This window comes from Felis catus, chromosome B1 (assembly GCF_018350175.1).
Source record: "Felis catus isolate Fca126 chromosome B1, F.catus_Fca126_mat1.0, whole genome shotgun sequence".
Taxonomy (NCBI): Eukaryota; Metazoa; Chordata; class Mammalia; order Carnivora; family Felidae; genus Felis; species Felis catus.
Window position 1 is genome coordinate 199494189 of NC_058371.1, and position 26449 is coordinate 199520637.

Here is a 26449-nt window from a genome sequence, read left to right on the forward strand (position 1 = left end):
CTTCTGTGTCTTTACTGATTTTTAAAACCTTGTTGTTTTATCTATTTCTGAGACAGTTGTGTAAAATCTCCAAGTTTCATCGTGGAGATATTTCTGCTTTCTTTAGTTCTGTCGGTTTTGCTTCTTATACTTTGAATGTGTTGTTAGACACACACATGTCTGATTGTTATGTCCTTATGATGAATTGACCCTCTTATCGTTGTGATATGTTCTTCTTGTCTCTGCTAATAGTATCTAGTATTTACTTTGAAGCTTATTTTCTCTGAGATTAATATAGCTGTTCTATCTTATTGGTGCTTACTGTTTCCATGACATATATTTTTTTTCCATGCATTTATTTTCAGGTGTAGAATTTAGTGATTCATCACTTACATATTACACCCAGTGCTCATCACAACAAGTGCCTTCCTGAATCCCTATAACCCATGTAGCCCATCCCTCCTGTCTGTGTTTTTATATTTAGCATGTAGTTAGGCCTTGCTTTTCTTCAAATCCATTCTGGCAATCTCCATTATTCAGTTGGAGTATTTAGTTCATTGACAGTGAATGTCATTACTCCTATGGTTTGATTTAGGTCTACCATGATTTTACTTGTTTTCTGCTTCTCTCTGTTTCTTTTTTCTCATATTGTTTTGGGTTAATTGAATATAAAATCCTCATTTAATTTACCTATTGACTTTATAGCTTTACTTTCTCTATTATGTTTTAAAATTATTGCTCTAGGGAGTATAATATATATCCTTAATTTATTTCACAGTCTGCTTAGCGTTAATATTTTACACTTCATATAAAATGTGAAAATCTGACAATTATATATAAGTCTACTTACCACCCCCGTCAAACTTTATACTATAGTAACATGTAGTATAGTTTCTTAAATTATAAATCTCCAATATAATATTACAGCTTTTTGCTTTAAATATAAATATGCATATATATAATATTAAAAACATGGGTAATTTTGTTTTTTTTTTTAATTAGGAGGACAATAGTCCTTCATACTTACTTATATCTTTCATGAAAGCATGAATTTTTCTCTAATGTCATTTCCATTCGGCCTGAAGAATTTCCCTTCATATTTAATACGGTGCAAGTCTCCTGTCAATGCATTCTCTATTTCATTTTATCTGAAATGTATTTATTTCATTTTCTTTTATGAAGAATATTTCTACCGAATTACAGCCTATTGCGTTGACAGTTTTTTTCTCATTACGGGAAAGATTTTGTACCATTGTCGCTTGGCCTGCATAGTTTCAGCTGAGAAGTCATAAAACTTTGAGTCATTACCGTCTGGTATGTTGCGTGTCTCCTTTTAAGATTTTTCTTCAGTCTTTGACTTTCAGATGTGTGCCTAAATGGAAGTTCGTGAGGTTTTAAGAAGTAATTTTTCTCTCTTTCTTAGATTTCCTGTATTTTTATTTATTTCGACTGTATTGCCCTTTGCTTTATGCAGCATGGCCACTGTAACTGCTTTAATGTCCTTTATTCTAATTCCAGCATCTTGGTCATCTTTGAAAATATATGGTTAACAAGCAATTAACTTGGTTTGATTCATGTGTGTCTCATAGGAAGGCACACAAATCTCAGTCTGCCCATTTTTTTTTTAATTTTTTTTTCAATGTTTATTTATTTTTGGGACAGAGAGAGACAGAGCATGAACGGGGGAGGGGCAGAGAGAGAGGGAGACACAGAACCGGAAACAGGCTCCAGGCTCCAAGCCATCAGCCCAGAGCCTGACGCGGGGCTCGAACTCCCGGACCGCGAGATCGTGACCTGGTTGAAGTCGGACGCTTAACCGACTGTGCCACCCAGGCGCCCCAGTCTGCCCATTTTTTTCCTTCGCTACGCTGCCTACAGCCTGCCCCATACAGCGATCCTTTGGGGTCGGTAGAGATTTGGACAGACCTCATGTGCCATGTTTGAGGGTCCCTGTCTCTGGATTTCTCAGAAGATGAGTTGTGGCTGAGAGAACTTAGGACTTTTGTCTGTGATCTCATGGATAGTGGCTGAACTTCCATAACAACAACAGACGTTTAAAAATCCTACTGAACCTTTAGTTTCTGTGGTTTATCATCCTCATACTGAACATTTAATGGCTTAAGGAAAAAGGAAGCACAGCACGGTGGGCATAGAAGCATATCATTTTTACCTTCACATTATTGATGGTTTGGTCCGGAATTGTCCGTACCCCTTCATGGCAGCCTACCAAATCTGTATGCGTGTGGCCCCATGGTTTCTGAATTGGTTATATCCTGTCGTCATCCTTGAAAGTTTTGTCTACGTTTTCTGCCTACACCTGTGCTGCTGTTCAATGCCTGCTGGTTTGGTTCTCAGAACCTGTAGTGCAGAGCATAAATGTATTAAAATAATGGTGATCATGGATCTTTTGAAAAATGCAGGCTTCCTAGAGGCTCAGTTTTAAAGTCATTCTTGGGTTGCCTCAGTTTCTTGATGATACCCAAATTCACACAGAATGTCCACAAACATCCAGGATTCAGGATGATGTTGGTTTCCTTTCAGGCAATAGCACCTAGCTTTGTTCTGCTCAAAATACCGAATAATCACTGCCTTTCATGGTAGACGCAGATGAAGTCTGGGTGACTTGTTAACCTCAATATGGAGGTGGACTGGCGTAGGATAGAGAAAACCACCCTCCTCATATTGAATGGATATTTTGGCTTTGCTCCCCGCCTTTGGCAGCTTCGAGATCTGGCGTGAAGAGTTTTCAAGCAAGACGTTTCATTGTTGAACTATGTCAATAGCCTTGGTTATCAGGAGAGAGCACATGTGAAGGCACAGAAATCTCATTTTACTTTCGTGCTGGGAGGAGTTGTGCTTCTTCCGTGCGGTACCAAAGTAAACACTTGTGGCTGACCCATTGATTTTAGTGAGAATTTACAGAGATTTTTAAAAAATAATAATCCTTCTATGACTGAATTCTTGGACAGGGATGGTGCAACAGATTAATGTCTGTCTACCCAGTGGAAACACTTTAGGTTTAGGGTCATGCTGACCCTGATATGTATTAGTTGTGGGTCCTGGAGACAGGAAACACTCTGAAGCTTTGTTTTCTCATCTGTAAGATGGAAGGAGAACAGAGAACCATAGAGAACTGTAGGGGCTGCAGTTTCTGACCGTCCAGTGTGCTTTTCAGCCCCCTCTGTTGCCATCGTAACATCCCTTTCTCTAAATGAGAACACCTTCCCACTCCACGTGCAGCCAGGGCACCCCGCTCACCGTCCGAGAGGGGCACGTGATGTGGCTGTGCCATCCACACGGACCATCTTCAGCTAGACCAGTGCTTGCTCTGAGGAGTAGCCTTGGGACCAGAGACCAACCATTCGTAACCGTGGAATCAGCGATGAAAGGCTTGTGCTTTGCCCCTCGTGAAGGACGTGATGTAAGAAAACACGTCTCCGTTCGCTGGTGGTTGGTGAAGGCGAAAATCTATCTGCAGAAGGAAAGAATGAGGCCTGCGGACAATGAAACAGATACAAGAGGTGGGTGGAGAAGAGAGGGTCCTCCGTGGGTAGGGTCCAGACTAGAGTGAGCAAGCGAGGCACCTGGGTACAACGTTCAAGGAGGCATTGCCCCCAGTGCCCTGCAAGTGCAGGTGGGTACTTGTGTCCCATACTTGGTACTCTAGGCTCCTTGCTTTCCTTGCCCTCGGTGGCCCTGCTGGCGACCGTCTGAGCTTGAGTCCTTCCAGTAGCTCATATTGAAGTGCAAGCAGGTTATCGGGAGGTGAACCCTAAAAAAGACCTATAGGAGAAGGGGAGTGAGACACAGAAAGAAGGGCAGCCGTTGATGAGTGTGGGATGAAGCCACTTAACTGCTCGGCACCTGGACTCACCTCCCCAGGGGACCACCGGGAGACAACACAGAGTGTGCCCTGGGGGCAGCTGAACGTAGGGAAGGTAATGGTTTTTTATGCGCAGTTCCTCCTTCTTCCTTGGTGGAGGGCTGCTCCGAGAAGCATTACGCCTCCTGCACTTCTGGCTTGTCCCATTCAGAGCAGAAGCCTCCCCCTTCCCCCCACCCCTGGAAGAGTCATAGATGCTCACAGTGAGCAGCCTGGAGGGTGTAAAGGCAGAGGGGACACGGACAGGCGCCATCTTCTGGACTCTCCACTGTCCCGACCAGCTACCAAGACTGGCATCCTGTTTCGCTTACTTGAGATCATGTTGGGTTCCCAGCGTTTGCCACCTGCAGCGTCCGGACTGGTCAGAAACTTGGAGTCATTGTCCTGGGAACCGGACACCTGCTATCATCCTGTTCCCCCAGAGGCCAAGTGTGCAGGGCATTATTGTCTCTCCCCTTTACATATGGGATGAATCGGAAGCCTGGAGAGGATACCACGGCGACACACAGCCTGTCTTGTTTCCACACGTCCCTCCCCAACACTGAAGTTGGATTGAAACCTGCTTGCCTCACATGCACACCAGCAGGAAACCATGGCGGTCAAGAGGGGAGTCCCCATCACTGTCCAGCAGCAATGATGTTTTGTTTTGGAAGCAGCAGAGCGTGGAAGAAGGAGTGAGCGAGGTGGAGAAGTCTGGGCCTTGCTACTTCTGGCCATGTGAACTTGGACCCATCACATAGCTTCTGCAAACCTCTGTTTGCCCCGGGATGTCCAGAGCGTTCTTAAAGGTCTCATGTGAAAGTAAGTGACAGAGACCGTGCAGCCCCAGCACCGTGCCTGGCACGTGGTTGGCATTTTCAAATGCCTTTTGTGTCTTCTTGAAGCCAGCATGCCTGGAATTTTCCTGTGTGACCTGGTGGGTTCTGGAAGGCTTGGGCAGCCACCTGGAGGGACATGTCGGGGAGAAGACCTGGTTTTCCTAGCTGTGCCTGGTCATCGCACACCACATCTGCCTTCACCATCAGACTGAGATTCCTGAGAAGTTGGGGCTGGTGGTATTCATTGCCCCGAGTTGTCAGCACCTGGCTCAGTGCTCGGCAAGTGGTTAGGGCCTGATAAATGCTGCCTAGTGAACGGATGAGAGAGAGAAGAGAGAGCCTGTCCACATGGCAACTGGCAGGGTGTGAAGCATGAACCCGATCCGTGGTCACTGCTCCAAACGTCCAGCAGCTGCCCTTCCGCTCAGAATGCACAACCAGTCTTTCCACGCCAGCCCGCAAGGCCCCACAGTCTGGCTCATGCCTATTTTTCTGACACCCCTCTCCGCCCCTTCCATCTTCTTGCTCATTCCACTCAGCCCTTCTTCCCTTCTTCTTGTCTCTGGAGCTCGCTGAGCTTAACTCTAACTCAGCGTCTGTACGCTTGCTGTCCCCTTGGCCTAATTGCGCTCCACGGGTCTCTGCAAACCTCACTTATACCATACAGGTCTCTGCCTAAGTGTGTCCTCCCTTGGGGTCTTCCCTGAGCACCCACCGTACTTGACCACCCCCCCCCCTGAGTTTTCCATAACCTTTCCCTGTGTCCCATATCCTTTACCTGTTCCAGTCCCTTTGCTTCCGAGCATCTGTTGCTACCTGGGACTCCATTGTGTATTTATTCATGTGTCCTCTTGGTTATTGGTCTCATGCACGAGAACATAAGCTCTGTGAGGGCAGCAGCGTTTTCCTCAGTTCACTCTTGTGTCCCCCAGCACCTTCTAAACAGTGTATATACACATACATATGTTCATGTATACACATGCATGCCTAATGCATAGACATACTATGCACACCCACTAAACAGTGTGTATGGATATGTATGCACAGGCACTGAGCAGTGTATATATGCACACACATAAATGTACATGTGTATATGTGTGTATATATATATATATATATATATATATATACAGATACCACTAAGCAGCATATGTAAACACATGTGCATGTATAAGTGCGTATATACACATCTATAAATACATATGCATATATACACATGCGGTATATATATGCACACACATGTATGGACATGGGTAGATATACACACACCCCCAGTAAGCAGTATATGTACACACAGGTACATATACAGACACATATACACACATCTGTAGATACATATGCTTATATATACACACAGTATACATACATACACACAGACATAAAGTATGTGAATATATACACACATATACAGATATATACCCCTAAGCAGTAATATATACTGCTTCACATGTATAGATATATATGTATATACATATACATATGTGTGTATGTATATACTATACATATATATATACTGCTCTATGTTGTACGTTTTAATACCGTATATGTATACTGATATATATATACTATAATATTTAATATTATATATACTAATGTTTAATATAATTAATATATATTTATTATTGTATTATATATAATTTTATATATTATAGTTATATCTTTTAGACATCATATATAGGACGTATAAAAATATATAATATATAATTTTAATACTATATGTAGTGTTAAAATGTACAACATATAGCAGTATATATATATGTATATACATACGCGTCTGTATGTATGGGTATACTATACACGTATACGCCTCAAGCAGTGTATACACGTATATACCCACATATATCCATAAACATATACACACACCCACCAAGCAGTGTGTGTTTGCCTATACACGTACGTGTATATATCTATACCTATCTGTTGTGTATATGGTACACACATACGCATGAATACATATAAGTGAATGAGGAACTTGGCAATTAGCCAGACGACCGATGAGGTTGGCTGACTGTTTATCTGCTTGTCTCTGGGTTGGGGTCCTCGGATGTGTCTCTGTCCCCCCGGCTGCAGATCTGCGTCTCACGTGTGGCCCTCCGGCTACCTCGGGTCCCCTGCAGCCTCGCTCCCTGCCCTCCGCGTGCTCCCCTGACGCCTCAATGGTGGAGCGAGCACAGGCTCTCTTCTGCAGCAGCAGAGAGCATCCGGAAGTGTCTCGAGAGAGAGAGGGTGAAGTGTTCCGCTCTGAGTTCCCTTCGAAGTCAGTGGGGCTTAATTGTTTTCAAGGAAGGAAGAGGAACCTTTGGCAGACCCTTCTGAGAAGTTTGCTTCAAAAGCGTCTTTCTCGGGTTGGCCATTGGGCCCTCGGCTTGAAGAACCGCAGGGTTGAAGCAAAATAGGCAGGAGTTGATTAAAATTCACGGAAAGGGCAGAGGCAGTCTGCGCAGAAAATAGCAGGAAGTGGCACCGAGTTATATGATAATAGCTCTCTGTGTCCCTCAAAGGAAGGTTCTGGAGAAGACTGGGCAGGAGAGGCCCGTGATGATTCCAGACTCCACTCTGCCTTACTGTGCAACAGTGATCCTTTCCATACCCAAGCACGTTATTAGTTGTCTCCTTCCACGTTCCACACTTTCATCTACGTGTACATTCGTGGTGTAAAAAAATATATATCCGCTTGTTACCAGACTGACCCCTTTAGTGACCAGACTGCAATAAATCCATGCAGGAATTAAACAGATGAGATTTTCTTTTTTTTTTTTTTTAACGTTTATTTATTTTTGAGACAGAGAGAGACAGAGCATGAACGGGGGAGGGGCAGAGAGAGAGGGAGACACAGAATCGGAAGCAGGCTCCGGGCTCCGAGCCATCAGCCCAGAGCCCGACGCGGGGCTCGAACTCACGGACCGCGAGATCGTGACCCGAGCTGAAGTCGGACGCTCAACCGACTGCGCCACCCAGGCGCCCCAACAGATGAGGTTTTCTATATGTAAACTTGAACATGTAGAAACATTTGACTTAGGTTTTTTGTGTTTGTTTTGTTTTGTTTTTTTAGTGTTTTAGATTTTTTTTTTTTTTTAATCTTTTAAGGTTGCTGGGCCTCCAGTATAATGGTAGCATACACAGCAGGAATCCAACGGTAAATGTTTACGGTAACTGCTCTGTCCTGGCATTGTTCCAGTTGTTTGCGATGGTTCTCTGAACAAGCTGGACAAAGACTAACATGCAAACGTTAAACAAACACGGTGAGGTGGTGACGATAATTGTTCTGCGGAAAATGCACAGCGCAGCAACCCGGGGCGGGGGCGGGGGGTGAGACTGCTTTCCTGGGAGGAGAGGACAACAGGGAAGGGTGCTCTGAGAAGGACACATTTAAGCCAAGACCTGCCGAGAGGAAAACAGACCATGTGAAGATCTGGGGGAAAGAACATCGTAGACAAAAGGGATAGCAGTATGCAAAGGCCCTGTGGCAGGGACAGCGGGCAGTGGGGCAGGTAACAGCAGATGTGTGTAAGGTGCCCAGCCAGCACCGTGGCTGCCTCCATGAGGACTCGGAGTATATGGTTGCTGTCTTTAGGAAAACGCACAAGTTAATCAATTTACAGCACAAGGGGGTTAGAGAGATACGACTCCAGGGTCTGACAGAGCTGAGTTGGAATTCTGGCTTAAGCAGGTGATTCTGGGCAGGCTGCCTGACTTCCTGCGCCCGTGAGCTGTCCCTCTTACGTAAGAGTCATTTTTAGAATTCTTAAACACGATGCTTTTACTAGAAGCCTTTATTGTTTGTGCCGACATCTTTTATAAAAGATGGAATCCATTTCTTTTTAATGAAATATTTAGTCATTTCATATTAATTAGGTCGTGTTTGGCTTGAAGCATAGGTTGGAGGAATTTGCCGGCTCCTGGGGATCGCTTTATTAAGAGCTGAATATCGCAGGAAATGCAGGCTCACTCGTGAATGGCTTTCGAGCATCGACCAGAGCAAATGAGCCATTACTGGCCCATCAGACAGACTTCCCAGCTATCTTGCATTTGCTGACATCCGCCCACAAGGATGTCTCATTCTGTCCTCTGGACGAGCGTTTTCCGGCCTTCTTCGTCCATGGAGTGGTTCCAAACTTGCTTCACCCGAAAGGCCACGTTTCCAGCAGTAAAGGGTGTCCTGGGGCACTTGTTCCCATGACTTTTTTTTGGCATTTCCTGACACTGTGGTCTCCCCTGTCACTCGTGGCGGGGGGAGGAGGGGATCAGCGAATACATAAGCAGTGACATTGATTTATTTACAAAACACAGGATCCGCTCTTGGAATTACCTCCAAAGCCTCCTCCGCCTGCTGTCAGAAAGACTCCCCTCCTCCCCAAACCCAGGTTTTCCACGTGACTTGCTTGTTCTGTCCCTCATTCAGTTGGTCGCAATTGTATCCCCGGGATCCACTTTTGAGTTTTACCTTCAGTAGCACCTTCACCGGAGGATCCAGAATAATGTTTGACCACATACCTGGGCACCATGGCCCGGCCCAGCTGACACATAAAGTTCCCCATCATAACAGTTGTGAAATTGTTCCCGAGGCCTTTCTTGGACCACTTCTGCCCATCCTCCCAGCATTCTCTGCTTTTGCCCTCGGAACACATATGAATGACGATCCTCATCACGATATTAGTAAATAACGTAGGAAGCGATTACCATGCAGCCTTCATAACCACTCCGTAAGATAAGTACACTCCTGTCCCCATTTTGCAGACAAGCAAGTTGAGGAAGTTGCTGTCATATGCTAACGTGTGCCGTGACACGTGCGGTTTCCTTACACCCCCAGAGGGGTTGTGGTGATACAGTTCCTCCTCTCTCCCTCACTAGCCTCCATTCTCATGAAGCCAGCCCTTGATGGCTGAGACACAGCCTCTTCCAGAATGCCTTTCCCCAGTCCCGTAACCTGGTTAGGATCCCTCTTCTGGGTCTTTTTGCCTCATAACCTCCCCCACATCACTGCCTTTTCCTAAACAGTCATTATCTATCCATTTAGTCCTTCAGCGGGCCACCCATAGCAACCAGGTGCCTGCCGTGTGCTGGGCACCGTCTGGCCACTGAAGACAGAGCCGTGAACAGAAGAGAGAAAAGTCCCCGTTATCCTGGGGTTTATGACACGGGAGTGGGGACTGACCGTGGAGAAACCAATAAACCAAGATGCTTGTTCAGCGACAGGAGCCGGGCAGGAGGTAGAGGAAATGGGGACTGAGGAGGGGTCTGCTCTGTCACAGAGAGAGGTCTGGGATGCCTGCCTGATAAAATGAGTCGTGAGCAGAGCCTGGGGGAGGTGAGGGCCCAAGACTGGGATCTGCAGGGGAAGAGTGTGGCCCATCCAGGAAGGGCAGGGAGGCCGGGCAGGGAGTAGAGTCACAGACGTGCTTGGAGAGAAGGTGGGGCTAGGCCACGGAGGGCCCAGTGGCTAATGGTGAGTGACTTTGGCTGTTGTTGTTGAATGTTGTCTGCTGGTCCCATTTAACCTCGAGTTTGTGGAGGGTGCCACATCTTCATAGCTGGCATGGTACCAGGCCCATGGCAGGCATTTAATAACTGTTATTCATCCAGATGAGTATTTTTCTTGAGGCCAACTTTTGGTTACTCCAGTGAGGCCACCATTGGTGAGACGCCACATGAGCCTCCTGTGCTGTGAAAAGTGTCCACATCGTTTGTATATTAGATGGGAATGTTCTCAGCAGCAAGAAACAGAAAATCTGCCTTCCGGTGGTTTAAACAAAGAAGGTGCTGCTTTTGTGTGTGTTTTTTTCTCACATAACAAGAAATCTGAAGGTAGGTGACCCCATGATAACAGGGTTGGCATCTCTGAGATGCCCTTGGCCTCATGGTCACAAAGGGCTGCTGCAGCCCCAGACATTACATAGGTGTTCAAGGTAGGAAGGACAAGAAAAGTGGTGAAGGACAAGAAATTGGGACCGTCTGTAGCTATTTCCTGTTATCCCCAAAGCAAGACATCCTAGAAGCCTCCAGCAGACTAATAATATCTAATTGGCCAGAACTATGGCATCCACTGGCTGTGAGTGTTTATGGATCACACTGCCTCCTTGAAGAAAATTGTTGTCCTATTATAGAGGAAGAAGGGGGAGGATGCGTATTGTGTCGTTCGCATCATTGTCTGCCAAAGATCGTCTTCTTGTCACGTAGGGTGTCTAAACAATGGAATCCAGCATGATCACTGTCTTTAGTGAATGCATTTCATCCTGATTTTTTTTTCTTGCGTTTCCCCAAATTGGTTGTTTCCCAGAGTGTTGCTTCTGCGAGCATAGCCAGTGTGCTTTAATGCACCGTATAGCAATGTATTCACTCCACGGCGTTTACTAAGTGCGGTTTAGCTGGGGGTGGGTGGGCACACAGAGATTAGCGGAGTCTGGCGGGGGACTGAGGTCGGGGGGGCGGCTTCAGGGTGGCTCATGGAAGGGCAGTGCCAGCCTTTGTACCCGCACAGCTCAGAGTTCCCAGCTCGGCTTGGATCTCTGATTCTGGAGTCACCTGAACCCCAGAGGCTGGCTTGCCTGGGCTGTAAGGTAGAGGTTAGAGTTGCTGACCACCAAGGTCACTGACGATGCAGCCAGACAGGGACTTTCCTGGAGTCCAGCAAAGGGATTCTCCACCAGCCTGTGCCTCAGACTTTCCGGGGGAGCTTTTTAAAAACCACAAAATCCCAGGACCCTCCCAGACCTCTGGGTTTGCTGCAGAACCCACGTCACCAGCACTCTGAATGGGAAGTCGGGCTGGGGACCCCCAAGCCGGGGCTGTGGAGGTTTTCAGTACGTATCGGCCCCCTTCACCCCCGGATGGAGATGGTCTGCCTGACATGCGCCTTTCTTCCAGCAAGTCCCCTGAAATCCAGTCTAGCCAGCATGTGTTTATTTGTCTCGATAAATTGTGATTCACAGTGATAACATCAGTTCCTAATCAAATTAGAATAATGAGGAATGTTAATTGGGTGCTTGCCTTTTGGCAGCTTGGGTGGCTTTGGCCTCATCAGACAGCAGACAGCTGTCTGCCTCATCAGCTGTCATTTCTCCTGGAAAGGGTTCTGCGCCGCCCTGAGAAGGAGCACTGGTGCCACTGGGGACCCACCTCTTCTATCTTGAAGTTGGAGGTTCTTGGACCCTGGCAGTCACATGGTGGAGAGGAGGAGTGCCCACCTCTCCTCTGGAGCACCTGCCATGAGCTCATGAGGCTGAAATGCTGCGTCGGATTCAATAGATTCCCGCCCCTCCATCACGTGGTTGCCATGGGATTTGGAGCTGGGAGGAACAGAAGCCCCTTGTCTTACGCTGCAAATGCAGTGGCACAAGAATGCCAACCTGCTTGCGGCCACATGGGGCAGGGTGGACACAGTTGTAAATGAAATCCAGCTCCCTTGTGGACTCTAACTCCGGCCTGGAGGTCAGGGCCAGGGAGGCCTTCGGATCAGGAGGTGGTGATGCCTGCAGGGACTGAGGCGATGGAGGGCTTGGCTTGCAGGAGAGGATTCTAAGCAGAGGGAATACAGTATGCTCCTGCTGGGAGTAGAGGGCCAAGATGACAAGTTCACATGTCTGAGCCCCTGAGAATTTAGGGTTGGATAGGGAACTGGGCAGCGTGGCCCCTGCCGTCATGATGCCTGGGTTCTGACTATCAGACCGTGAATACGGATTTATAATCCCCTGTATGGGGGCACCTGGGCAGCTCATTGGGTTAAGTGTCTGACTTCAGCTCAGGTCATGATCTCACAGTCTATGAGATCGAGCCCCACGTGGGGCTCTGTGCTGACAGTTCGGAGCCTGGAGCCTGCTTCGGATTCTGTGTCTCCCTCTGTCTCCACCCATCTCCCTCCCTCTCTCTCTCTCTCTCTCTCTCTCTCTCTCTCTCTCTCACTCACTCAAAACTAAATAAACATTAAGAAAAGGAGTTTTGGGTGCCCGGGTGGTTCAGTTAAGCTTCTGACTTCGGCTCAGGTCATGATCCCACATTTCGTGGGTTTGAGCCCCGCGTCGGGCTCTGGGCTGATAGCTCAGAGCCTGGAGCCTGCTTCGGGTTCTGTGGCTCCCTCTCTCTGCACCTTCCCCCGCACTCCCTCCACTCGCATTCTGTCTCTCTCTCTCTCTCAAGAATAAATACACATATGTATCTCTATCCCTATCTCTATCTCTATCTCTGTCTCTGCCTCTATCTCTATCTCTGTCTCTATCTCTCCTGTATGAAGGACCACAGGATTCATAATCCCATGTAGGACTCAGCACAGGGTTCGTAATCCAGGGTGTGGAGCCTCACGTGATTCCCAATCCAGTATATGAAGAAGCAGCACAGGATTTATAAACCAGCATGTCAAGTAGCTTGATAAAAATAGGGACTTCGGGAGCCCATTGGGGAGAGTGCCAAATACAGTCTTTAAGGATAAAAGGAAGCTTCCTAAAGAAAGCAATGAATGGGCAGAGTTAGCAGGGGAGACAGTAGGGGAGGAGGCAAGAAGGACAAGAAGAAGGCAGCCGGGGTGGAGGCATGCTTCGAAGAAATTCTAAAGGGTTTGAGACAGTTGGGTGGTGTGTGTATTTGTGTGTGTCACGTGTCAGGGGTCACGGAGGCAGGGAGGGCTAGGAATGCCAAGATACAGACCTTGAAAATTTCCTGAAGGCGAAAGAAAGCCCTTGAAGGGCTTCGAGTCCCATTTTTCAGAGGCCTCCACTAGGCAGAAGGACGTCTGCAGAGATCAGAGCAGAGATGGGACCGACCGGTTAGGAAGCGATTACAGTGAAATTTTCCTGTCTGAAATGTCACGCGTTAAACTCCGAATAGCAGGAATCGCTCTGGTCACAGGGACTCGTGTAGAGAGGACGCAGGCCTCGGGGTTGGGCTGGAATGTGGGGCGCTGGGAAGCACAGACTTGGGGAGCTGAGTGCCCTCGGCCCCTCCTCTTTCTCCAGGGCTCAGGGTTGGATTCCAGGCATCAGTCTGTCCGTCACCCACCAGCCCACGTTTACCGGGCGCCTGCGTGGACCACACGCTCTGCTGGGCTCCTTGGGGAGCTGCCTGGAGACCTGGTGCGGTCAGTCCTGATGCCCACGGGCGGGAGAGTGAGGATCACAGGGGTGCTTGGCCGAGTCGCTCAGCCACAGGTGGATGGCCGTGAGGGACATGTACAGACCGTTTCGTGTCCTCTGGTTGCCATAACAAAGGACCACGGGCTGGGTAGTTCAGAACAAACTTAGAACAAACTTAGAACAAAAGTGGATCTCGCTGTTCGAGGGCTCGAGGGAGGGTCCATCATGTGCCTCTCTCCTAGGGGGGAGTCCGCAAACCTGTGTGTCCCTTGGCTTGTTCACATGTCACCTCCGCAAGCTCTGCCCACTCTGTGCCTCTGTGCCTTCTCCCTTCTCTTCTCTTACCGTAAAGACACCAGTCGGTGATGGCCTGTTCTCCCACTAGCCCCCTGCTCCCCCCAGTAAGGGGTCACTCCAGAGTCAGACTGTCTGGCTTTGGCTGTCTGTCCTGACACTTAGGGGCTCGTTGGACGCTGGGTGTCCTCATCAGTGCCCTCGGGGCACTCCATCCCGCTCGAGGGAAGTTGGAGGCTTTACTGGAGAGGCCCTCGAGCAGATTACCAGGGAGGGCGTTTGCCCCGCGTCTGGCCTGCAGTCCAGCGCTCGGCATGCGGGAGCTGCCGTCACCGTGTCACGCTCCACCGTCGCTCCCCCAGTGCCCACGCACCTTAGATTGGGGGTCGCCAGGAGCAGCCTCCAAGGCTCTTGAGTCCGGGGCACCGGAGCGGTGACAGCAGCACGGGGCAGGTGGGTTGGGAGGTGAGTCAGGGGAGGAAAGGCAGCAAACTGCCCGTAAGGGACGTTCCATCGAGCCAGGTGCTCCGTGGGCCAGCTCTCCCTCCGACTCCGGGAGCCTCAGACGTCCCCCACGGGACGGTCAAGGGGCCTGGGGCAGGGATGCTGCTCCTGCAGGACTTGACTGTCCAGTGTCGCCAGTCTCCCGCCTGGGCAGCAAAGCGGGCACTGCTGGAGGAGAGCATCCTTGAGCCCAGAAAAGCAGGGTTGGCCGGCGGAGGCGCGCACGGAGGCGGGGAGGGCCCGGGGGTGCGGGTGGGCAGTGACACCGCATTTCTGGGGGCTGCAGGCATTGGTGCGTTTGTCTGTTGTCCTCCCGGTCTGTGCGCTCCTTGAGGGCGCTCCTTGAGGCTGTATCCACAGCTCCTTTGCCAGCACACAGCCCTCGCTCGGTCTAAGTACCTGCTCAACAGTGCCTCTGGTCCGGGTCTCGTCTTACAGGTGCGGAGAGGAGAGGTCGTGGCCTGGCCAGCTCTGCTCCGCCAGCAAGTTTCCGGAACAGAGACTCAAGCCCAGAGCGAGGAGTGTGGGGAGGGGCTGACTTTTTTTTTTTTCCTTCCATTTTGGTAAACGTTGGCCTGAATGTTCTCCCCGTTGGCCGTTGCCCAGGTATGCATCGTGCAGAAGCGGGACACAAAGAAAATGTACGCGATGAAGTACATGAACAAGCAGAAATGCATCGAGAGGGATGAAGTACGGAACGTCTTCCGGGAACTGCAGATCATGCGGGGACTGGACCACCCTTTCCTGGTCAACCTGTGGTGAGTGATCGCACGCGGGGCTCCTGTGCCAGCCTCACTGTGGAGCCACGTGCTCGGGGGAAGCTTCTGCCTGGTGGAGGCATAGCGAGGACACTTTCTGCGCTCGGATATTCTTCGGGGTATTTTGCGGAGCGCGTACTCCGATGGCTGTCTTGTGGGGTGCATGCTCTCGTGAAATCTGGAAGAATCTGCTTGCTGTTCTTGATATGTATTTTTAAGTTTATTTATTTTGAGAGACAGAGAGAGCGTCAGCAGGGGAGGGGCAGAGAGACAAAGAGAGGAGAGAGAGATTCCAAGCAGGCTCTGTGCTCTCAGCTCGGAGCCCGAGGTGGGGCTTGAACTCACGAAGCGTGAGACCATGACCCGAGCCGAGACCAAGGGTCAGTCGGACGCTTAACTGACTGAGCCATCCAGGCACCCTAGCACCTGCTCACTTGAATTTTAATTCTGTTCTCTTACGTGATGAATCAGAGTTGAAAATAGATTTCGAAGGGAAGGTTTTTGTATTTCCAAGAAAACACGTGGAATGTCGTAAGAGAAGCCCAAATAGAGGGGAATTGAACTCTTTAAAAAAATAGCTCCCCTAGTGTTGATGGCAAAAAAGCCTCAGGAGGGTTGCCCAGTGTGGATGTGCTGAGCTCCAGGTTCCGAATATGGCGCCCAAGGCCTGCCATTATCCATGTTCTAGAACTTTCTCTCCATCCCCTCCCTGGCTACTGTCTCTGCTTTAAATTGGCATCCTAGAAATGCTGCCTGCTCGTGGTTTCGTGCCCTGTGTCTTTGCAGTGGTATCTCCTCTGCCTGAAATTTCCACGTGCGTCTCACCCCCGTCTGCCTCTAACCAAATCCTGCACATTGCTTTCATCCTGCTGAGCCTTCCCTAACCCACGGGCCAGCTCAGTGCCCCTCACCGTCTCCACCTGCTCTGTGCTTGACCCACCGGCACAGCCTTTCCCGCAGTGAGCCCGAATCCAAATCGCTGGCTTACTTGTCTGCTTTCCAAGGAATAGCTTGCTCCCTGAAGGAGGGGGTGCCATCTCTTGGTTCTTCGTCTCTGAGAGTCTCACACGGTTGCAGACGTGTTGGAGGCATTTGCTCAAGGTTCCCTGAGCGGGATTTTGTTGAAGGGACAGAACAGGCTGTTCTAGGAAACACATTCTGCACCTCCATTGGACATCCTAAGTGACCCCCGATGGGGAAGTCGAGTCTAGCTCGTCTTCCTCCTACAGTATCACCCATTATGTCCGTTGTGTCTCACGCGCAGAGCCCTCCGAACAAGGGTGATGGAACAAGGGGACATCAGCTGTCCTGCTTGAGAAAACCATGCAGGCCAATGCCGCGCATCTCCATGGGGACAAGCCTACCTGTGTGGTACACGCTAGAGCCTGAGTAGCAAGTACAAGTCTCCAGGGAGGGACCCAGACACTTCAGTCGTTTGGAAACAACCAGTGAACCCCCTCGTGTTGCAGTCACTCTAGAAGGAAATTTTTCAAAAGGAAATTTCTAATTTTGTTTAACGTTTATTTTTATTTTTGAGAAAGAGCATGAGCGGGGAAGGGGCAGGGAGAGAGGGAGACACAGACCCTGAAGCAGGCTCCGGGCTCTGAGCTGTCTGCACAGAGCCCGACATGGGGCTCGAACTCACAAACTGTGAGATCATGACCTGAGCCGAAGTCGGACACTTAACCGACTGAGCCACCCAGGCGCCCCTAAGGAGTAAATTTCTAATCAGAAAAGAAACATACGTTTATTGCAAAACACACAAAATAAAATCCATATGAAGGCAACAGTGATTCAGAATCCCACCTCCCCTAGATTACATTTTGGTGTGTAATTCTCTTTGTATTTCTTTTCTCGTATCGATATGACCATATATGTTATTGGTATAAGAACGAATGCATGACAGAGTGCCCGGGTAGCTTAGTCAGTTGAGCGTCCGACTTCAGCTCAGGTCATGATCTTGCAGTTGGTGAGTTTGAGCCCCACATCCGGCTCTGTGCTGACAGCTCGGAGCCTGGAGCCCGCTTCGGATTCTGTGTCCCCCCCTCTCTCTACCTCTCCCCTGCTCACGCTCTGTGTCTGTCCGTCTCTCAAACATGAATAAACATTAAAAAAAAAAAAGACTGAATGCATGACAATTTTGTGTTCTGCTTTCTCAAATTAATAGTCCGGTAGGGGCGTGATCTGCTTATTATTGCAAATTCTTTGTAAGTGATTTTTAGTAGTTACATAACGTTGCATAACATTCCACCATGGACATGTTCCGTGAGACGTCTAGCCTGTGTCCTGGCACAGGGGCGATTAGGGCTGTTTCCAGTGGCATTGATGCTTAGATGGGCAGGTCTGAGCTGAAGCCTTTCTAGGGGACTCCTTACAGGGGACCACAAGGGTTGGATGGACGCCTGGACGCGCGATACCTGTTAGGTTCAGCCCCTCGGAAGGCACCACCTTTCCATGCTGTGTTTATGTGCTCCGAGTCCCGGGTAAATGTCACACCCCCACGATTACGTGAATGTGCAGGGTAAGAGAGGGAGCTCTGTGCAGTTGCTGGGCGTTGGTGGTGTTGCATTTCCATTGGGAGCAAGAGGCAGTGAATGGCTGCTGGACTTCGGAGTCACGTCTTGAACTATGTCCCATTAATGGCGATAATAAATGCCCTGGCTTACTGCTAGGACTGTTTGGAGAATCCACTGAGCGAGCGCAGCGAAGGCGTGCTTTCCGTGCATGGAAATACCGCTGACAGTAAGAGAGTACGTGCGCGCGTATGGGAATACGTGACAGTAGAAGGATGATGGGTGGGCAGTGCCCCTTCAAGCTCCGAGTGAAAAGGAGTGCCATGCCCACCAGTCCGTTGGGCAGGACGGAGTTCCGAATGGCTCAGGATTTATACAGAAACTTAACCTTGCCCCCGCGCGCGACAGAATCGCTTGGGTTGCAGAGCTGGGAAGTCTAGAATTCCCACTGCCTGTGGCCTCTCCGTCTTGCTTTCCCCCGGCTCGTGCTGCCCACGGGTTTCCCCGACTTCTGTCAGTGGAACCGCCCAGCAGAGGGCCGAGGTCATGGTGGGATTGACCTGGCTCGGGTCCTGTGCCCATTCCTGAAGCAGTGGGGCGGGGGGAGGGGGTGGGTACGTCTGGGAAGGGAGGACGAGGGAGGAGCTACGGAGACCTGCGGAGGGAGACTGGCGCCTGGCTCCAGGGAGTGGTAGAGACCGTCCCTGCCGCGTACGGAGCCTGCCATCTGTGCTTCCTGTCAGCAGGCTGCCGTCGTCCTAACGTCCTGCAAGGCGAGGGCTGTGGGCTCCCTTTGTCAGAGAGGGAGAGCAGGGCTCAAGGCAGCTCACTACCTCCCGGAATCCATCGAATTGCAGTTCAAACTCCAGACCATCCCGCCGTGCCCTGAGGTTTTCAGCTCCTGCCGGGGAATGACCACGAGCATGTCTTGAGGAGTTTCCTTAACTTTCGCAGTCCTCCGAACGGCCTCTTTGGTTTCCGACTATCATCCTGACACTGTCGTCCCCATCATACAGGTGGAGTCACTGACTCATACCGCCAGTAAGTGGAGGAGACAAGACGGAGCCCCGGGGTGTCTGGTGTCAGCCCAGACCCCACAGCGGCTGTGAGGAGGCCCCGGCCCCCTGCCCGACACCCTCGGGCCGGGGCCTCTGTTTGGCTGGCTCTCTGGCCCCCGCTGGAAGGGAGCGCCGTGTGGAGCTGCTCGTCGGGGTCCTGAGGACGCCGCCGCTTTGTATCGATTACAGGTCAGCTTTTCATCGCGTTCACGAGGAGGGTGAATTTATTGCAGCCTCGGAAATCCTCACTGTGCCCCCTTCTCACTTGCTGGCGTGTTCCCGACCTGGTGAGGTGAGGGCTGGGCACGGATTCTTTGCATGGCAGTTTTGCGTCCGAGGAATGAAGAAGGCTGTGTGCTCCCGAGCCTGGGATGATCCAGGGTGCTGTCCGGGGGTCCTGAAGCGATGCTGTTCTGCTCTCTGGGGCAGGGCAAAGGGGAAAGGGGACACTGGGGAGGAGGGTGCGGGAGGTGTGTGAGTGGGAGGCCTCAAGAGGTGGGGAGGAGAGAGACGAGGGGCCGCGTTTCGGCACCTGGGCTCCGGGTCTGACCTCCCGGGTTCTTGGGGCGGCCCTGCCTCTTGCAGGCTTCGAGGGTGCAATGGACTGAACCGTGTCGCCCTGTTCCCCAGCCCGTGCACTGATGCCCTGTCCCCCAGTGTGACCGTATGTGGAGACAGCCTTCAGGGGGTTATTAGGTGACATGAGGTCATTAGGGTGGGTCCCTGGACAGAATGGACCGTGGCCTTAGAAGATGAAACGTGTCTCTCTGCCATGAGGACACAGCAAGATGGTGGCTGTTTGCAAACAGGGAGAAGGGCGTCACCGGAACCCAGCCACGTCGGCACCTTGATCTCAGACTTGTCTCCAGAACCGCGAGAAAATGACCTTCTGCGGCCGAAGCCTTCTAGGTCCCAGAATCGTGTTGTGGTGTCCCTGGCAGGGGAATACGGAGCCCTTGAGAGCAAACTGACTCTCTTCTTTGTGTTTCAGTTTCCTTACTTGTAAAATGGGGAAGGAAGGATAACTATGTCTTACGGTGGTTGTAAGGGCCAGTGGGCGTCCTCCCGAGCAGGTGCCCGCAGGCTCCTGGGCGAGAGGCGGCCACTGGGTCTCGGGTCTCGGTTGGCGTTGATGTTCTTAGCACCTGCTCCCTCGGGTTGGCCTCCACCACTTGGACTGCTTACCTGTGCCCTCATTCTATTTTCAAAACCCGTTCCCTCTCACCCGATTGCCTGTATTTACTAGAGTAGCTGTTAAAATGGGGGATTTACGATGTCTCCGGCGACTCCCCTGCCCATTTTACTGCTGACGTCACTGTGGGAGTGTCCTGGCAGGACAGGATGAGGACAGGCAACCTACAGTTACGTTACTTTACTTCATTTTTTTAAATTTTGTTTTGAGAGAGAGCGCGCGCACACGAACTTGGGGGGAGGGGCAGCGTGGAGCCCGATGCGGGGCGCATTCCCACGACCCTGAGATCGGACTCAAAATCAAGTCAGACGCTTAACCCACCGAGCCACCCAGGCGCCCCATTTTGAACAGTCCTCGTAGCAAGTGTGGATTTCTAGAACCTTCCCTGAGTAGCCACGGACTGAGTCAAGACACAGGTCTCTGTGCACCACTCGGAGCCAAGAAAGGACCACTTGAAGTAGAAGCTGATACATCTTTGAGTGTTGAGACTTCGAAGTGAAACTGTGCAAGGTGTTTACGTGTGGAACTGCCCTGGCTGAAGCATTGGGGTGGGAAGGACTTTGCAGGGCGGGGGGGGGGAGGACAGAGACTGGAAGCACCCCCCCCCGCCCCCACCGGGAACTTCTGGTGAAGGATAAAAGCCCTTTATAGTCATCAGTCGCTGAACAGCCTCATTTCCATAAAAGTAATCATCCTTGGCCTTGACTATTGCTACAGCCTCCCAGCTGGCATTTCGGCATTTCTCCGTTCAGCCACGGTTATCCGTCACCACTGTGCCGTCCTGGCGTGTCTTAGTCCTTCCCGGCTGCCGTCACAGATTATGACAGACGAGGCGGCTCACACAACAGAACGTATTTCTCGCGGTTCTGGAGGCTGGAGGTCGCGGTCAGGGTGGCGGCCCGGGAAGGTTCTGGAGAGAGCCTTTTTCCTGGTGTGCTGCTGTCCGTCAGTGTTCTTGCTGGGTCCTCACACGGGCCGAGGGGGAGAGAACACGCTCTCTCTTGTTTCTTCTTAAAGGGCACTGATTCCATCATGAGGGCTCCACCCTGATGACCTACTTGACCCAAAGGCCCCATCTCCAGATCCCATCCCGCTGGGGACTGGGTGGGGAGGACACAATCGTTAAGTCTATAACACAGGGCAAATCTTATGCACGTGCAAATCCGAGGTCGCCATATCTCTGCGCAGAAGCCGGCGATGGCATCCCAAACCCCACAGGCTAAATGTCTCCCCGTGACCTCGTGACCTGGCTTCTGACACCGCACCAGCCTCCCCTGCTGACGCCAACCTCTGCTGCCATCCTGGTCCGTTTCTGTTCCAGCCAAACTTACCGATTAGTGGCACCTGTCATTCGTCTTGCTGTTTCCGTGTCTCCGGGCCTTTGCACATGCTTTTTTTTTTTTTTTTCCTGCCTGGACCATCTCCCTTTGTTCACTGTGAGAACTGCTTATCTTCCCCCAAGTATCCACTCATTAAATGGGTATTAATTGGACCCTTATTGTGTACGAGGTACTATCTTACTTTCTGAGGGTCCAGGGAGGAAGAAAATCTTGCCCGCTTGGATCCTGTAGGCCAGGCATCAAGCCTCCTCGGCACTGCTGGCCACGCCCACAGCTGGTGTCCTCCCGGACGTTGTTACAGCACAGGACAGCCCTGTCCCATTTGTGTGCTTGTGTGTCTGTTTCTACCACCAGCAGCCAGCTGCTGGGGAATGGGCCACACCTCTCCCCAGCACCTGAGGCTCGCTAAGTTCATTTATTCAGTGTCAAGGGCCAACATGCGATACGGCCAATGCTGTGCCCGCCTTGGTGACGGAACAGTGAGCGAGAGTCACTCTGCCTTCACAGAACTTGCAGACGAGAGAGGACAGACATCAAGCCCACGGCTGATGTGCTCCCCTGCCCTCTTCCTTACGTCTTGAGTAGCCACTGTCAGCCTTTGGGGTCCTGGGATAACTTTAAAAAATACAGATTACTCATGTCCCCCGTGAGCTGGAGTCAGGTGATATCCTGGCCCACCCGGGACACGCAGATGGAAAATGTTCACAGTAGCTTCTTCAGTCTCCATCACCATGGAAACTCCCTTAATAAAAGGGGGCAAGAGGTGATGCTGTCTCGTCCTGGATCCTTTTCGCAAACTTTACTGTTCTTGGATTTGTTAACATCGCTTGTAACTTCGGCTTGTGCTTTCAAGGGGACAGATTTCCCAGATTTTATGTTTAAGGGCCACAGGGTTGCTCTTCTTAAGGGGACAGAGTTGGGGTTGTGCCTGTGGATTGCAGGATGGCCCAGGCTGCTTTCGGACATCCGGAGGGTGGGCACTGGCCTGTGGAGAGGGCGGAGTGAGGAGACGGAGGTCTTGCTGTGCAGACGCAGGGTGCAGGCAGGGAGGAGCCGGGCCCGGGACACTGACCCTGGCGTCTCAGACAATCCCTGTGGGTGAAGGGGGGATCCTGCAATCCACCCAGAAGGTCAGGGGGTTGCCCAAGGTCATGGGAAGAGCGAAGCCATGCCTCAGACCTGCTGATGGTCTTTGGGGTTCTCTGCTCTCCCCACCTTCTGACCCAACAGACACCTTCATGTGCCCATGTCTCTGACTGCCCCTCACGTGTTTTTTTGTAGTTGGAGTGTCCTTGGCATGTGCAGGAGTTATGAATTCAGCCCACACTTCAGTGCCTGATAATATCAGTAATGCCACCTTTATCGATCACGTATGGTGCATGGCTCCTTTCCTATTATACCTTTTTTTTCCTAATGTTTATTCCTTCTTGGGAGAGAGAGAGAAGACCGAGCGCCAGGGGGGGAGGGGCAGAGAGAGAGGGAGACACAGAATCCGCAGCAGGCTCCAGGCTCCGAGCTGTCAGCAGAGAGCCCAACGCGGGGCTTGAACTCACGAACTCACGAACCGTGAGATCATGACCTGAGCCCAAGTTGGGCGCTTAACGGACTGAGCCACCCAGGCGCCCCCTATTATATCTTGATTAATCCTCAGCACCCTCTTGCAGGGTGCATGTTACCCTGCCCCATTTAAAGTCCGAGAAACCGAGGGCTAGGGGCCTAAATAATTTATGCAAAGCTACAGAGCCAACAGGAGGCCGCGTTGGGACTGGAAGCAAGAACGTAGCAGTAAGTGCTCGACAACCCGCTTTCCACGGGGAAAGAGAGCAAGCCGTGCATTGCAGAGTTCGCTGATCTCCGTGATGTCACGGCGTGCCGTGGACTGAATGTTTGTGTCTTTCCCAAATTCGTATGTTGAAGCCTGACCCCCAGTGGGATGGTAGCAGGAGAGAAGGCCTTGGGGCGGGGATTAAGTCATGAGGGTAGAGCCCTCACGAATGAGACGACTGCCTTTATTAAAAGGGGCCCCACAAGAGCCCCCTTCCCCGTCTGTGTGAGGACGCCGTGAAAAGACAGGTACCTATGAGCCGGAAAGCTGACGCTCAGCAGACACCAGATCTGTCTGCGGCTTGAACTTCTGGCCTCCAGGACGGTGAGAAGGACATCTCTATGGTTTATAAGCCACTCGTCTGTGATATTCTGTCATAGCCACCCGAACGGACTAAGACATGGCTGAGTTCAAGCTGACAGCATGAAGTCAACCAGCTTGCAAAACTGCTGAAAACGTAGCAGTTCTCGTGAGCCGGGATAAGCCAGCTCCAGCGCGATCCCGAGAGTCCCAGATCTCACAGCAAAGCCGGTGCCCTCTCCAGACCCAACTTCTGGGATCTGGGACGGGGGGGTAAGCCTCACACACAGGAATGAGTCAGTGGCGAGCCCCACCCTCAGGGAAAGGGATGTCATAAGAGAATTAGGAAGGGGAACGTGGCGGGGTGTATTACTGGACAAAAAAAATGGAAAGCGGCAAAAGTCCTTCCCCTCCTAGGATGGTGTTCTTGGAGAGCCTCGGTTTCCCCATCTGTGAAACGGGGACGGTAGCTCCCTCCCTTCCCTGTTTTGTGAAGGCCAAGGCAGAGGAGGTCCGGCGGGTGAAAGCCCAGCAATGGTGTGTGCAGTTCACATCTCAGAGAGACACAAACACCGCCTTGCGATGTCATGCACGTTCGTGGCGGGGCGGGGGGTGGGGGGTACTCACCTGCTGCAGGGAGCGTAACTAAGTCGGAGGCTGTGGCTCTCTAGCTCCTCACGTTTGGGCAGGTCATGTGGCCTCCTCCCTGTTGTCCTTCCAGCAGCCGGGGGCCGCCCACCCCGCCACCCCAGGTGTTTGCTCTCCTGGGACAATCTCTGGACACCTGCAGGCACACTTCCTTCCGATCTTGATCGCCGTGACCTCCTCTCTGAGTCTCTCTCAGCCCGCCCTGGCTGTCCCTGATCCACTAGCCCTCTTCCTTGCTTTACCCGCCATGGCACATGTTTCGCCTTACAACGCAAAATGCGGGTGATGTCTCTATCTTGCTTGCTTTCCGTGTCTCCGTCACATGCACACAGGAAGGAAGGCTGGCTCCACGGGGCGGGGGGACGGCGGGGAGGACATCCGTCTGCATGGTCCCTGCTCTGTCTCCAGCACTCGGAAGCCTGTCTTGGCGTCCAGTAGAGGCTTCGTGAGTACTTGTCGAATGGGTGAACCGCATGGGTCAGTGTCCCCTTCTCCCCCCGAAATCCTACACCGAGAGCCATAGGTGGCCACCTCCTTTGGGTTTTCACTGACCCACCCTGACCTGGAAACCAAAATCAACGGTGAACACTCCAGCCCCCCAAGCCCAGCAGGAATTATTTTGCCGATCTGTGCACCGGCTGAACACATGATGTTTCCACCCCCCTCCTTGTGATCCGGAGTGAGTTTGTGGAGCTGGGGAAGGAAGGTGACCTTTTTCTATTCTGGGGGTTAATGCTGGTGGCGATTCGGAGAGCTGACATCTATTAAGCGCTTGCTGGATACCTGGCATTGTGCCAAGTGCTTCACGTGGGTTATTCGTTCTTCCCCAGGACCCTGTCTGGTGGGCGTGCTGGTGATAACGTGCAGAGCAAAATAGACACGACCTCGCCCGCGTGGAACATTCCCTTCCCCAGTCTACAGGGGGACACGAGCAAAAATCAAATAATGATAAAAGTGTGCGTAATTCAAGATTCTGGCAAGCGCTGAGAAGGAGGCTCAGGCCACTGGGACTGAGAAGTGAGGGGACATTTGGCATCCCTTGGTGGCATCAGGGATGCTCCCCAAGGAGGTGGCAGCTTTGGGGTTTCATGGCCCTAAAGACTCACAGCAGCTCTCCCTGGCAGGTATTGTTACAGATGGGGAAACTGAGGCTCAGAGAAGCTGAGCGGCTCCCTGTGCAGGCCCCACAGTTCCCAGGGGGTGGAGCCGGGATTCACGCCCAGCCCGTCTGACTCCAGAGGCGACAGTGTCTAGAACATGGCACTGCTTTCCTTTTTCTGGCTGGTGCCATAAACGTTGCTTGAAGCCATGAAGGAATTTCGAAGGGATCTTATCCACTGACTGGAAAACTGATGTTCTCCTCCTCCGGGCTGCAGTCTTCTCAGCTGTGGACTGGAAGCCAAGGGCTCCATCCGCTGGTTTCCACAGGGGGTCCAGGAAGTCCCTCAGGGGTCCTGGAGCTGATGGGGTTGAGTGTGTAGGGACCAGGCTCCGTCCTGCCACTTTCTACATTCCTAGCCTTTATGGTTAAAGTTTATGTATTTATTTGGAGGGAGAGAGAGAGAGTGCAAGTATGAGCACGAGCAGAGGAGGGACAGAGAGAGAGGGAGAGCTAGAGAGAGAGAGAGAGAGAATCCTCAGCAGGCTCTGCACTCACCCCGTGGAGCCTGACTCAGGGCTCAAGCTCACGAACCATTTGAGATCATGAGCTGAGCTGAAACCAAGGGTCCCACGCTTAACCACTGAGCCACTCGGGCGCCCCTGCTTTCCCTATACTTTATGTGTTACTGTTTTACCTTTGGTTTCAGTCAAGGAAGGATTTTTGCTGCTTAATCATTTGACAGCCAGGAGTCTAGATTGTGTCTCCTGCTCCGTGAGTCAGCTTTGACAACCCACAGGCTGCTTTGTGGGCTAAGAGCTGGGCCCAGGCGCAGCCAGCTTTGATAAGCAGAGAGGCATGACCCAGACTATGTGTTCAAGTTCACAAAAGAACGGGCTTAATGAAAATGCATCCCAACTTGTAAAATCAAAGGCAGCTCGTCAGTGGTTGAAGAAGCGTGTTGTGTTCTGCACCCGTGCTAAGTCATGTGCCCCAGGCCAGTGGCAGAAACCACAGGGGACAGGAAAGGGCCACTGTGCGTGCTCCCCGCTCAGCCGGGTGCCCCGCGGTGCCCAGGAAGTCAAGAAGGAAGCGCGGGCAGTAGAGACCAGAAAACAGATTGTGATAAACGTCTGCTCCCAGGAAAGTGTGTTTACTGATAAACGGTGTTGGTGC

The 26449-nt window shown here is 51.3% G+C and overlaps 1 protein-coding gene across 10 annotated transcripts in view; it reads left to right on the forward strand.

Moving 5' to 3' along the window:
* Window positions 1-26449, forward strand: part of STK32B (serine/threonine kinase 32B) — a 391794-nt gene that overhangs the window by 106977 nt on the left and 258368 nt on the right. For all 10 annotated transcript variants that reach the window (XM_023253316.2, XM_019829756.3, XM_019829759.3 and 7 more), the window contains one exon: window positions 15147-15298. In XM_023253316.2, coding sequence (XP_023109084.1) covers window positions 15147-15298 — 152 coding nt within the window. The remainder of the gene's footprint in view (window positions 1-15146; window positions 15299-26449) is intronic.